This window comes from Bufo gargarizans, chromosome 2, assembly GCF_014858855.1.
Source record: "Bufo gargarizans isolate SCDJY-AF-19 chromosome 2, ASM1485885v1, whole genome shotgun sequence".
NCBI lineage: Eukaryota > Metazoa > Chordata > Amphibia > Anura > Bufonidae > Bufo > Bufo gargarizans.
The window spans coordinates 255395345-255409173 of record NC_058081.1 but is presented as its reverse complement, the minus strand read 5'-3'; the positions used below and the strand labels follow the sequence as shown (position 1 = coordinate 255409173).

The window sequence follows — 13829 nt, the reverse complement described above, 5'->3', positions numbered from 1 at the left end:
AGGGTCTGCCAATTCCCCCCCCCCTCCCACCCCACTCGGACCGAACCTCTCCAGGTAGGGACGGTGCATCTGAGCAAAACCCTAGGGAGGAAGGATGGGGGTGCGGAGGTGACCGAGGAGGAAATATGTTCTGCTCTAGCCCGCTTGTGCGCAGTTCTACCTCTTAAAAACTTGCCTATGGCAGTTGCAGGCTGCGCCAGAGGGGATATATCAACCAAACTACCCAGAGGGTGGAATGGGAAAATCTAGAGGTCCATCAACCGGGTTGCGCAGGTGGAGGATTATCAACCAAACGACCCTGGTGGGCGGATTGGGAAACTATGAGAGTTTTTATTTTTTTATGAAACTGGGATGCCCAGCCTCATGTGGGCAAGAGACAGGAAAGGGGTTAAATTCTTTAACATTAAGGCACATTGCACTGAAGATTTAAAAAAAAACTGTTAATCTGGTGCCGGCCTCAAAGAGGTGGCTGGCCAGGAAAAGTTAAATATATATATATATATATATATATATATATATATATATATATACACACACACACACACACACATTTACTCTACCACTGAACCACCGGGTCATCATTGTAAACAACTTGGAAAGCCCACTCAGCCAATCACTGGGTGCAGTGCTGACCCGCCTCAGCCAGCGATTGAATGAGAGGGCAGCGATCAGCGTTAAAACACCATCGACACAAGATTGGCGAGTATTGTTTTTTCTTTTTAACCCTTTCTGCCCTTTAAATTTTTTTTATATATATATATATATATATATATATATATATATATATATATATATAATCTCCGACTAATCAGTGTGTCGCCATCTGCGCCTGAAATATGCCTAATATAGACTTATTTCAGGAGAATAAATGACCACCTAACACTTTTTATGGCATGTGACAAAAACATCAAAATCTAAAATACTCAAATCCCCAACAATTGCTTCTGCTTGCCCCATTGCATCTTTTAGCCATAGGAATTTTCATACCGTTTATGGCAAAAGTCCCCCCCCCCCAAAAAAAAAATAAAAAAAATTCTTACTACAGTAGCATGGCGCAGATCAAGAAGGTATACTATACCAAGAATAACAATAAATTCTGCATTTGAAAAAAAAAATCCATTCTTTTTTATTATTACATTAAAAGCAAGAGAGAAAAACCAACAAAACAAGCGGGTCAACTGTCCATAACACAAAGCAGAGCTAAAAGCTTGCCCGTTGCCTTTTATTCTATTTTTAATAGAAGAGATGATGAAAGGGAAATAAGGAAAAAATAAAAAAAAAATCTACTTACGTTCCGTGCAACAGTGGATCAAAAGGTGGATGCTGAGCTCCATACACATGCTGAATGCTAATTTGTAGGAGAAAACAGAAAAACAAAGTCACAAAGAATTCAGAATTTATTTAAAAAAAAAACTTCTAAAAAGCTTGTTTTACATGCAGCTTCCTATACACTGTAGCAAGCATGTGAATAAAATGTCCCACACCGATTATCAGCAGTTTAACCAGCGACCCCTGTTTGCACAGACACATCGCTGGGGTTCACCTGATGACAATACTGTTTTTCTTTTGCGGATCCAAGGTTCCGTTCCTGAGTTACGATACTGTTACATAATATACAAATTAGGTCTTTGGTGCAATGAGGGAGTCACCATTGCTCTTGTCACACACAAGCTCAGCTCCTTTCTATGATCAGCCCCTCCCTCGCTGCTTTGATTGACAGGGCCATTCAGTGGCAAAGAGCCAGGGAGGGAAGGGCTGGCAACAGAAAGAAGTGGAGCTTGGGTGTAACAAGAGCAAGGATAACACCCTCATTGCTCCAAATGCCTAATTTGCATATTTTGAAAAAGTAACACAACGCGGGAACAGAGTCTCAGAGCATCAAATGAAAAACAGCATTGTAATCAGGTGAACCCCAGCTATGTGTCAATACAGACAGATACGGAGGTAGAGCGTGACAGATTCCTTTAAAACAATATATAGCTGAGTATGCCTGCATTTCTCACCTAAGGCTAGTTTCACACTACCAAATCTTCCTGCAGGCTGTCCTGGCAGAGGAACAGCCTTCCGGATTTCATCATATCCAGCATAGTCGGAAAGGGCCGGGGCACCACCAGGCCATATTGACGATAATGGACCTGGCGTGGATCCGGCCCGTTTCCAGCAAGCGCCGTTTTTTTGTCTGGCCAAATCCCGACACGGGTGCTGGAAACAGGGCGGATCCCCGCCAGGTCCATTATACTATGCTAGAGACAACAAAAAATGTACTGCTAGTCTGAAACTAGCTTTAGGCTCTGCAGACAACCCACTATGGGGCCACGCTCTGTACATATGTACAGTACAGCAATATACATCAACCACAGTCTCTATAAAAAAAAAAAAAAAAAACACAAACTGCATCACGGCAGTGTTAAAATGCCAGTTTCAGGCTCTGATCTGCGCTCTGCAGATCAGAGCCTGAAATCAGGTAGTGTCCTCATGCCCCCTCGATCTGTGCCCCCCCAATCTGTGCGCCTCCAAGCCCCCCCCTTGTCCCGCCTACCCCTTATGCAGTTCCCCTCGCTCCCATCCACATTCATGCAGCCTGCCCTGATGCAGTCCGCCCCCTCCCCGCCCCATACATTTCTCCTGTCCCCATTTGTGCTGCCTCCCTCAATGCTGGCTTCCCCCTCCCCTTTCCAGCGCTGCCCCCGATGCGGTTCAGTCCCCCTGCTGTGTTTGATGGCGGAGGCTCCATTCCCGAGCCGCCGCCATCAGCAGAGAGTGTCAGCTCTATGCTGACACTCTGCTGTTACCCCTAAGATGCCACGGCAGCGGCATCCATGGGGTTAATAGAGGGAGGGGGCTCCCTCTCTCCACCATAAAAATGTAAATAAAAAAAAATAAAAATTGTCTTTTCCTATAAAAAAAATGAAAAAAATAAAATAAAAAAGACACATATTAAGTGTCACCACATCAGTAACGACAGTCTCTATAAATATACCACGATAGACATCGTCCGATAAACACCATAAAAAATAAATTAAAAAAAATCTAAAAAAAAAAAATGCCATTTTTGTCACCTTACATCACAAAAAGTGCAACACCAAGCGATCAAAAAGGTGTATATGAAACAAAATGGTACCAATAAAACCATCACCTCATCCCGCAAAAAATGAGACCCTACATAAGAAAATCGCAAAAAAAAATAACTATAGTTCTTAGAACATAGAGACACTAAAACATGGATTTTTTTTATTTCAAATATGCTATTATTGTGTTAAAGTGAAAAAAATAAAAAAAAGTATACATATTAGGTATCACTGCATCTGTAATAACCTGCTTGATAAAAATATCACGACCTAACCCCTGAAAAAAAAATTGTGCCAAAAAAGCAATTTTTGTCACCTTACATCACAAAAAATGCAACAGCAAGCGATCAAAAAGGCTTATGACCCCCAAAATAGTACCAATCAAACAGTCACCTCATCCCGCAAAAAATGATACCCTATTTAAGACAATCGCCCAAAAAATAAAAAAGCTATGGCTCTCAGACTATGGAGATACTTTTGGTTTCAGAAATGCTATTATTGTGTAAAACTTAAATTAGAAAAAGTATACATATTAGGTATTGCCACATCCGCAACGATCTGCTCTATAAACCTGTCACATGACCTAACTCCTCAGATGAACGCTGTAAGCTGTAAAAATAAATAAATGAAAACTGTTCCAAAACAGCCAATTTTTTGGTCACCTTGCCCCATAAAGTGTAATAATGAATGATCAAAAAAATCCTATGTACCCAAAAATGGTACCAATAAAAACCTCAACACTTTCTGCAAAAAACGAGCCGCTGAACAAGACGATCGGCATAAAAAATAAATAACATATGGCGTTCAGAAAATGGATACACAAAAACATAATTTCTTTTTCAAAAATGCTTTATTATGTAAAACTGAAACAAACAAAGAAACATATTTGATATCATTACGTGCGGAACAACCTGCTCTATAAAAATAGCACATGATCTACCCTGTCAGATGAATCTTGTAAAAAAGAAAACGGTGCCAAAACAGCCATTTTCTGGTTACCTTGCCTCACAAAAAAAACTTAATATAGAGCAATTAAAAGCCCAAAATAGTACCAATAAAACTGGCAGCTTATCCCCTAGTTTCCAAAATAAGGTCACTTTTGGGAGTTTCTACTGTATGGGTGCATCAGGGGGGGCTTTAAATGGGACATGGCATCTAAAACCAGTCCAGCAAAATCTGCCTTCCAAAAACCGTATGGCATTACTTTTCTTCTGCGCCCTGCCGTGTTTACCATTACATCAGTTTACGACCACATGTGGGGCGTTTCTGTAAACCGCAGAATCAGGGTCATAAATATTGAGTATTGTTTGGCTGTTAACCCTCAATGTGTTAAAGAAAAAAAAATTAATAAAATCTGCCAAAAAAGTGAAATTTAGAAATGTAATCTCCATTTTCCTTTAATTCTTGTGGAACACCTTAAGGGTTAACAGTTTGTAAAATCAGTTTTGAGTAACTTGAGGGGTGTAGTTTCTACAATGGGGTCATTTATGGGGGTATCAACTATGTAGGCCCCACAAAGTGAAGTCGGGGTGCAGCGTGCTTTGTAGTGCGAGGTCAGCTTCCACACAGGAAGGGAAGGAGGACCGTGCGCATGTGGAGAAATTACAGTCCCCCGCTGGACTGGGACGAGATCTGCTCCCGAAGGTCTTCCTCTGCCCAGCTTTGGAATGAACCGCAGGAGGGCAGAGGGGAAGGAAAAAAAAAAAAAAAAAAAAAAAAAAAAAAAAAAAAACACAACAGGTAATTTAAATAATAAAACTAAAAAATCTTCACCTCCCACAGGAGGTCTCTCTGTGAGGTGCTCTATAGGGACAGGAAACACTGAGGGTGAGAGTGGGTGGTGGCCTTTTAAACTCACTGTGTTCCTGCCCCTACCGAGGTCAAGGGGTCAATCTCATGGTTAAGCAGTCATGGTGGACGAAATGGAAATTTTTGCTGCGCAAGCCGCGCTTAAAAAGTCCCAAACATGCAATTTGTGGAGTTCTCATGCCACAACAGTGGCGTAGTTTAATGATAAGTCTAGTCCTTTATCTTTTAGGAAAGAACAGTGGAGGAGACTATTCTATCCTGACAAATGTACAGGACAGAGCACGACAGCAGGTACACTATAACACTGTAACAAACTGGCAGCTTTATGAACCTACTATGCCTCTGAACCCAAAAACCAATGTTTCTAGTCAATGACAACAAGCAGAGGTCATGAATATTGTGATGAATGGATACAGAAAATCTGAACCTTGTGTGACAGGGCTAAGAAGTTGGGAGCTGTACTCCTGCCTTAAGACAAACGAGGAAATACACAGAAGGATTTTGCAACGTCTTGTGAGCTTATTTCATGTCCAGACAATTCTTCACATCAGAGTTATTTTCCAGCAAAAAGACTAACGATTTCATGCAGAAATTATTCTTTTTGCTGGGATCCATTCCCATTTAGGGGTAAAAAATAAATAAATGCTGGTCCACAAGTAGTTAGTGAGCAAAGTTCTCCATAGGGGTATGGCTATACTGACTGCAGCAGTTATGGGTTTCTTGCGACTCGTGCAGCGATCCTACTCATGTTTATGGGCTCACCGCTACTCTTCGATCCTGGTCGCACCCGAACACTGCCAACCATTTTAGGCCAGGTTCACACACAGGGCCAGCTCCAGGTTTATGTGGCTCCTGTGCTAAAGAATTACAGTGGTCCCCTTGTGTCTCAGCATCTTTCACCCGCAGTTACCCTACATACCAATATTGTTTTTTGCAGCATTTTTTTTTCATGAAAAATATATTTTCCTGTAATTTCTAGCAAAGAATTCCCATACAGCCACCACAGGTAAACATATCCTGAAAAGGAAGGAGGCCGCTTTACATCACTTTTGTGGTCTGATCATTTTGCTGATGGAAATGCGGGAAAGATGATTTTATTTTTTGACAAAATGTACTGATCACAGGAAATAATGTGATCATTGTATGGCACGAGCTGCTGCAGTCCCCGGGATGGGGAATCTGTCACCTGCGTCATCGCTTAGTAAGGGATCATGCACACGACTGTATTTTTTGTCCACATCCATTCCGCACAGTGCGGTGTCCGCATCCGTACCTCCGTTCTGCAGTCCTGCCAAATAGAACATGTCCTATTCTTCTCCGTATTATGGACAAGGATAGCACTGTTCTCTAGACGGCAGGACGTTCTGTTCTGCAAAACGCACACGATCGTTATCCGTGTTTGGAAAATCCACAATTTGCAGACCGCAAGAACGGCAACGGCAGTGTCCATTAGCCCTGAGGGAACTGCATAGTAGCACGTCACCTAGTCGCACATTTCAAAGTTCTTTTTCTAAAAGATCGGAACCAGCAATGACGGAGATCACAGATTCCTTTTAGGTAAAGTGGGTTAGAAACATGAGGCTGTGGGAACTGTTTTTGCACTATTATGACTCTTGGGGTATCTTTATACGCAGCAGATTTTGTGGCAGAAAATTTTGTGACTGAAAATCATTTCCATTGACCTGAATGAGGCTTGCAGAAACCCCTCGCTGCCCCTTTCAAATTAATGGACCTGATTTTCAATCGCTGAATTTTCTGTCACAAAATCTGCCGTGTGTGAAGGCACCGTTACAGGTAGAAGAAAAGCTGAAACGTAACACATTGTGCAAGGATGGCTCTCTGCCTGGGGCGGAGAGGACAGACTTCTCAGCAAACAGGGGGTTTCCCAGCTCAAATGGTGCTTTATTCCAACACCTCGGTGTAACAATGTGGCATCCAAGTTACGAGATCAAACAAAACCCTGATAACCAGAGGTCGCACTACATTTTTTCCAGAAGAGTAAAACTACTCCTCTGACCATTTTTGAGGAGTATTTTTACCCGAGGAGGAGTACGAAGTTTGCAGTAATTCAGGTACATGATATATCGGCCTACACTTGCGCACATCTGCTTCGTAGGCTACATTTGGAGCCTCTGTTCCAGATTCTGTCAAAAAGACCGGACAAAAAAAGCCTTATATGCAGGACTTTTTTGTCTGGTAAAAAGACAAACCCCGACTGAACGGTCTCCATGATAGTCGGCAGAGTTTGCTCAGCTTCTTCCCTGTCAGTTAGGCTGGGTTCACATCACATTTTTTTTTCATACATTTAATGTACACACAAAAAAACATATATATATATATATATATATATATATGTTACCAGACGCCATACTGTGGCATCAGTCACTATAGTTCCATTGTTAAAAAAAAATTAATAAATTACATTAGCCTACATGTTTTTTTGCAGGATGGAAAAACGTGCTACACTAGGCTTTCCCATTCTGCAGAGTTCTGCAAAAGAAAAAAAAAAGTATACTTTTTTTTGTTTGTTTTTACAATGGACCTCCATGGTGCTGGACGCCACACTATGGCGTCTGTTGTGTTGTTGCGAATGTATGACAAAAACCCACTTCTGTTATTTTCATTGTTCTGCTCCATTAGATGAGCAGAACAACAGAAATAAATGGCGCTGGTGTGAACGGGGCCTAAGAGGTGGGTATGCAGGGGGGCCATTACTGGTCTAACATCAGGCTACTATAGTAAAGTGATAAAGTGCAGTATGGCGGATCTTCCCTGTACTTTACCACTTGGCTATAATAGCCTGTCTGCATTCACTACATACTGCGCCACATACAGGTCCTTCTAAAAAAATTAGCATATTGTGATAAAGTTCATTATTTTCTGTAATGTACTGATAAACATTAGACTTTCATATATTTTAGATTCATTACACACCAACTGAAGTAGTTCAAGCCTTTTATTGTTTTAATATTGATGATTTTGGCATACAGCTCATGAAAGCCCAAAATTCCTATCTAAAAAAATTAGCATATCATGAAAAGGTTCTCTAAACGAGCTATTAACCTAATCATCTGAATCAACTAATTAACTCTAAACACCTGCAAAAGATTCCTGAGGCTTTTAAAAACTCCCAGCCTGGTTCAATCATTACTCAAAACCGCAATCATGGGTAAGACTGCCGACCTGACTGCTGTCCAGAAGGCCATCATTGTCACACTCAGGCAAGAGGGTAAGACACAGAAAGAAATTTCTGAACGAATAGGCTGTTCCCAGAGTGCTGTATCAAGGCACCTCAGTGGGAAGTCTGTGGGAAGGAAAAAGTGTGGCAGAAAACGCTGCACAACGAGAAGAGGTGACCGGACCCTGAGGAAGATTGTGGAGAAGGACCGATTCCAGACCTTGGGGGACCTGCGGAAGCAGTGGACTGAGTCTGGAGTAGAAACATCCAGAGCCACCGTGTACAGGCGTGTGCAGAAAATTGGCTACAGGTGCCGCATTCCCCAGGTCAAGCCACTTTTGAACCAGAAACAGCGGTAGAAGCGCCTGACCTGGGCTACAGAGAAGCAGCAGTGGACTGCTGCTCAGTGGTCCAAAGTACTTTTTTCAGATGAAAGCAAATTTTGCATGTCATCCGGAAATCAAGGTGCCAGAGTCTGGAGGAAGACTGGGGAGAGGGAAATGCCAAAATGCCTGAAGTCCAGTGTCAAGTACCCACAGTCAGTGATGGTCTGGGGTGCCATGTCAGCTGCTGGTGTTGGTCCACTGTGTTTTATCAAGGGCAGGGTCAATGCAGCTAGCTATCAGGAGATTTTGGAGCACTTCATGCTTCCATCTGCTGAAAAGCTTTATGGAGATGAAGATTTCATTTTTCAGCACGACCTGGCACCTGCTCACAGTGCCAACACCACTGGTAAATGGTTTACTGACCATGGTATTACTGTGCTCAATTGGCCTGCCAACTCTTCTGACCTGAACCCCATAGAGAATCTGTGGGATATTGGGAAGAGAAAGTTGAGAGACGCAAGACCCAACACTCTGGATGAGCTTAAGGCCGGGAAACGAGTGGTTTATAGTAGGCATGTCCCGATAACATTTTTTTTTTGACCGAGTACCGATACTTTTATTTAAGTACTCACTGATACCAATTATAACAATTAAATAAATAACACATTTATTTTGTGACCACTGACCAACCAAAAGTCCAAAAAACAGTCCCCCAGCCTCTGATCAGTCCCCCATGTGCCTCCCAGCCTCGCCCTCTTATCAGCCCCCTCTGGTAACTCAACCCCCCCCCCCCCCCCCCCCAGTGTTAATCATTGGTGGAAGTGGCCCGCGCCCCCCCCCCCCCCAGTATTAATCATTGGTGGCCACAGGGTCGTCCCCCCATCATTGGTGGCAGTGGGCAGTTCCGATCGGAGTGCCAGCGGTGTAATGCTGGGGCTCCGATCGGTTACCATGGTAGCCAGAACGCTACTGAAGTCCTGGCTGCCATGGTATGTTAGTAAGCAGCATTATACTCACGTGTGCCGTGGACGCCAGGCGCTCCTTCTTCTGTCTGTGTGGCGCATTGCTAATGCTATAAGCATTAGCAATGTGCCGCACAGACAGAAGAAGGAGCGCCCGGCGGACACAGCGCACGTGAGTATAATGCTTCCCTGACAGAATGAATAGGCCGCAACAGCCCTCTGGTTCTAGGTGGCATACAGCTGCATGGGAGCTACAGGCAGGATCCCATTAGCAATGGGACCCTTTCCTTGTCCACACCAGTGGATCCTATGACATGTTACATGGGAGTGAAGCAGAGCTCCACTTCCAGCCCAAGTAGTGCAGGAAGACCTGAGGGCCACAGCAGGGAACAAGCCCTCCTGCCTCTCAACAACCCCATGCTCAGGGCAACTTCAGAACACTCCACAGCTCCTTCTGTGCCCATACACCATGGATGAATACACATACCATAGAAATGACAGCTGGTGCCCCCATACCCATAGCGCGTCTCACCACAGGAGAAGAGGAGCTAACTTACTGAGCAGTCGCTGGGCCTGGAGGGTGAGCACTGCTCTAGTTCCTGCGCATGGTGCTCCGGGTACTGTAGAGTGTGGGCAGTATCCGCTGCCAGAGCAGCCCTGTGCAGATGTGATCGAATGGTCGGCAGCACCAACCAATAATAAAGCTCATTGCTGGAAGAAGCTTTGTTATTGTTTACTGCAGGCACAGGCATGTCCCATTGTTGCGCTGCCCATGCCGTTCACAGCGCACTCTTTTGATGAATAGTAGGGAAAAGTCTAAGGGTACTTTCACACTTGCGTTGTTTGATTCCGGCAGGCAGTTCCGTTGCAAACGCATGTACTTTTTCTGACTGATCAGGCATTTGTCAGACTGATCAGTCAGAAAAATGCATTGCAATGCCGGATCCATTTTTCTGGTGTCATAAAGCAAAACAGATCCGGTTTTTATTTATTTCTCATTTTTAAAGGTCTGTGCATACGCAGACTGGAAGGACGGATCCGGCACTAATACATTCCTATGGAAAAAAATGCCAGATCCGGCATTCAGGCAAGTCTTCAGTTTTTTTTCGCCAGAGATAAAACCGTATCTTGCTACGGTTTTCTCTTTTGCCTAATCAGTCAAAATGACTGAACTGAAGACATCCTGATGCATCCTGAACGGATTGCTCTCCTTTCAGAATGCATGGGGATAAAACTGATCAGTTCTTTTCCGGTATAGAGTCCCTGTGACTGAACTATTTGCCGGAAAAGAAAAACGCTAGTGTGAAAGTACCCTTAGGCGTATTAGTACACTGTAGACTTTTTTTTCAAGGAGTAAAATGGCCTGAACAGGTGTGTATGACTCTTGTACAGGCGTTATTGTGACCTCTGATGGAGATGTAAATCATGTCTACAAGGCCACGTGCACACATCCTTTTTCAGACTGCGCTTTCCATCCATATCTGTCACATGCTGACATAACTGACCCAAGTTCACAGGATCATAAGGGTCCATCATGCTGTGCCTTTGAGTCAGTTAATCACGCAGTGGGTCCCAGACACCCGCAAGAAATACGGAGTAATAACACACCCAGAACACAGAGCCTAAAGAATAGTATTTAGGGTCTGCAGCCTGAGGCTCTGCCTTTCATACAGTGCCCCCCCCCCCCACCAAACACAGCCAGGGTTCCAGGAGGGTCACCCCCCCCCCCCCCAACCTCAAGTGTCTGCGGTGAAACTACATGGAATGGTAGAATACACCAGTGTCCTGTGTAAGGAACTACTCAGGACACAAGAAGGCAAACAGCAGCAGCGGTCGTGCCAGGTGCCGATGCCAGCTCACACAACTACTTTACATACTGCAAACCCAGTCACTGTAGAATTCTAGGACACACTTAGATATGTTATTCAACAGGGCTAATCTCCAGTTTTTCAGCCCAAAATAAGTATGTAGCATGCTTCTTTCTAGGGTGGCGCTAAAAATCCACCTGGTTAACTGCTGAATGGGCACAGGGTTACAGAAACATGATCTCATTGCAAGGGACGACGCAAACTTGTGTGATTTTGGAGCGAAATCCATTCTGAAACCAGTGTCAAATCCAATATGTAAAGTTAAAGGGGTTGTCCGGGTTCAGAGCTGAACCTAGACATATCCCAATCTTCACCCCTCCGGCCCCCCTGATATGAGCATCACAGCATTTCACGCTCCGATGCTCTCACTTGCCCTGCGCTAAGTCGCACAGGCACCTATTCAGTATTCAATGACGTCACCAGCTCTGATGAGCGGGCTTTAGGGCTGCCCTAGCCGTTTTATAGGAAGCCTGCCCATTAGTGCAGTCACCAGGCTCAAAGCTGGGCGGAAGCGTCCACTTAAAAGTCCCCATGCAGAACCCGGTACATCTACTAAAGAAGCCTGAATAGTGTAAGGCAAAGCAGAGCATCAAAGCACGAAATACTCCAATGCTCATATTAGGGAGGCTGCCTAGGTGAAAATGTGAGTATATCCGGCTTTAGGTCTGAACCCAGACAACCCCAAATGGGGTCTGCCTTATTTATCTGATGAAAGATAGGTCATTAACAGTGCTGAGCAAGCTTCTGTTTTCAAGTTATCGCTAAGAATCCAGTTATGGATCCCGCTACCGTGGACCGTCCGTGGTAGCAGAATCCATAACGGAATTCTTAAATAACCATAACTTTGTACACCGAAACTTGAAGACAGAAGTTCGCTCCTCCCTAGCCATCTGATGTATGGTGATGTGACATGGCGTAGGAAGAGGCCGCAGAGGGGGTGCAGGCAGTCGGACCCTTACCGATCAGATACTGATAACCTATCCTGAGGATATATAAATCCCAGAAAACCCCTTTAGAGTGACGCCAACCACTGGTACCTCTACTACCACAGTAGTGAAGACAGCAGCAGGCTCAGACACTTGTATACAATGTATAGTTTACGTGTGATGGAGAAGCTGCGGCTGTCACACCAGTCCCTCTGTTCTCTATGACAGGGCTCCCACCTATCCCCACCCTCCAGGACTCATTGGACACTATTCACACTCCCCCTGAGATCACCGCATCAGATTTCACATTAGACCCTGAAGGCATCACTGATTCTTCCTTTACATGTAAGCATGCAATAGGCACTGCGTGTAATACACACCACACGTCTTCTACAGAGAACCGCACTGCACTCCCCCCAGCACTGACAGATCATGGAGAGCTGTCCCTTCCCTGACATGTCCCCTGTCACGCACCTTCCCGGCATTTTAGCGACGTTCCTCTTCCAGAACTGCTTTCTCCCTGTGTCGCTCGCCATTTTCTCCCCACATTACCGGCTTGCAGGGATTACGAGGTGAATCGCGACCGGTTGATTTATTGTACAGAAAAAAAAAACACCTATCCACTGTAACTGGGAGCCGCCATGTTTGAACCCGCAACATTCGGCCCCGCCATTGGACGACTTGACATACTGAGGAACGCTGACCAATCTCAAGTGCCAATGCTCAGCAATACGGAAGTCAACAAAGTTTTGCCAGCACTTAAAGGGCCGTGTAGTCAGTGTGACGTAAAGCAGCGCGCAGCGTGTCGTGTGAGGAGCGCCAGTGTTGGTTGTCACAGAGCGGGCGGGAAGATGATTGGCTGCACCGGAAGCTGTGTGTGGTGAATGAGGGAAGGGGTGCCTCAGACAGAGAGCTAGAAATGGACCTATAGTGAGGGAAGGGCTGCCTCAGACTGAGAGCTAGAAATGGACGTATAGTGAGGGAAGGGCTGCCTCAGACTGAGAGCTAGAAATGGACTATAGTGAGGGAAGGGCTGCCTCAGACTGAGAGCTAGAAATTGACGTATAGTGAGGGAAGGGCTGCCTCAGACTGAGAGCTAGAAATGGACGTATAGTGAGGGAAGGGGGTGCCTCAGACTAAGAGCTAGAAATGGACGTATAGTGAGGGAATAGGTGCCTCAGACTGAGCGCTAGAAATGGACATATAGTGAGGGAAGGGGGTGCCTCAGACTAAGAGCTAGAAATGGACGTATAGTGAGGGAATAGGTGCCTCAGACTGAGCGCTAGAAATGGACGTATAGTGAGGGAATAGGTGCCTCAGACTGAGAGCTAGAAATGGACGTATAGTGAAGGAAGGGGTGGCTCAGACTGAGAGCTAGAAATGGACGTATAGTGAGGGAAGGGCTGCCTCAGAATGAGAGCTAGAAATGGACGTATAGTGAGGGAAGGGGTGCCTCAGAATGAGAGCTAGAAATGGACGTATAGTGAGGGAAGGGCTGCCTCAGACTGAGAGATAGAAATGGACGTATAGTGAGGGAAGGGCTGCCTCAGACTGAGAGATAGAAATGGACGTATAGTGAGGGAAGGGCTGCCTCAGACTGAGAGCTAGAAATGGACCTATAGTGAGGGAAGGGCTGCCTCAGACTGAGAGCTAGAAATGGACCTATAGTGAGGGAAGGTCTGCCTCAGACTG

At 44.9% G+C, this 13829-nt stretch overlaps 1 protein-coding gene across 1 annotated transcript in view; it reads right to left on the bottom strand.

Annotated features, from left to right (window-relative positions):
• Positions 1-12830, bottom strand: part of TBC1D22A (TBC1 domain family member 22A) — a 620637-nt gene extending 607807 nt beyond the window's left edge. Inside the window, exons 1-2 of the mRNA XM_044280236.1 lie at positions 12612-12830; positions 1292-1348 (exon numbers count right to left, since the gene is read on the bottom strand). Coding sequence (XP_044136171.1) covers positions 1292-1348; positions 12612-12673 — 119 coding nt within the window. The 5' untranslated portion in view covers positions 12674-12830. The remainder of the gene's footprint in view (positions 1-1291; positions 1349-12611) is intronic.
• Between the last annotated feature and the right edge of the window lie 999 nt (positions 12831-13829).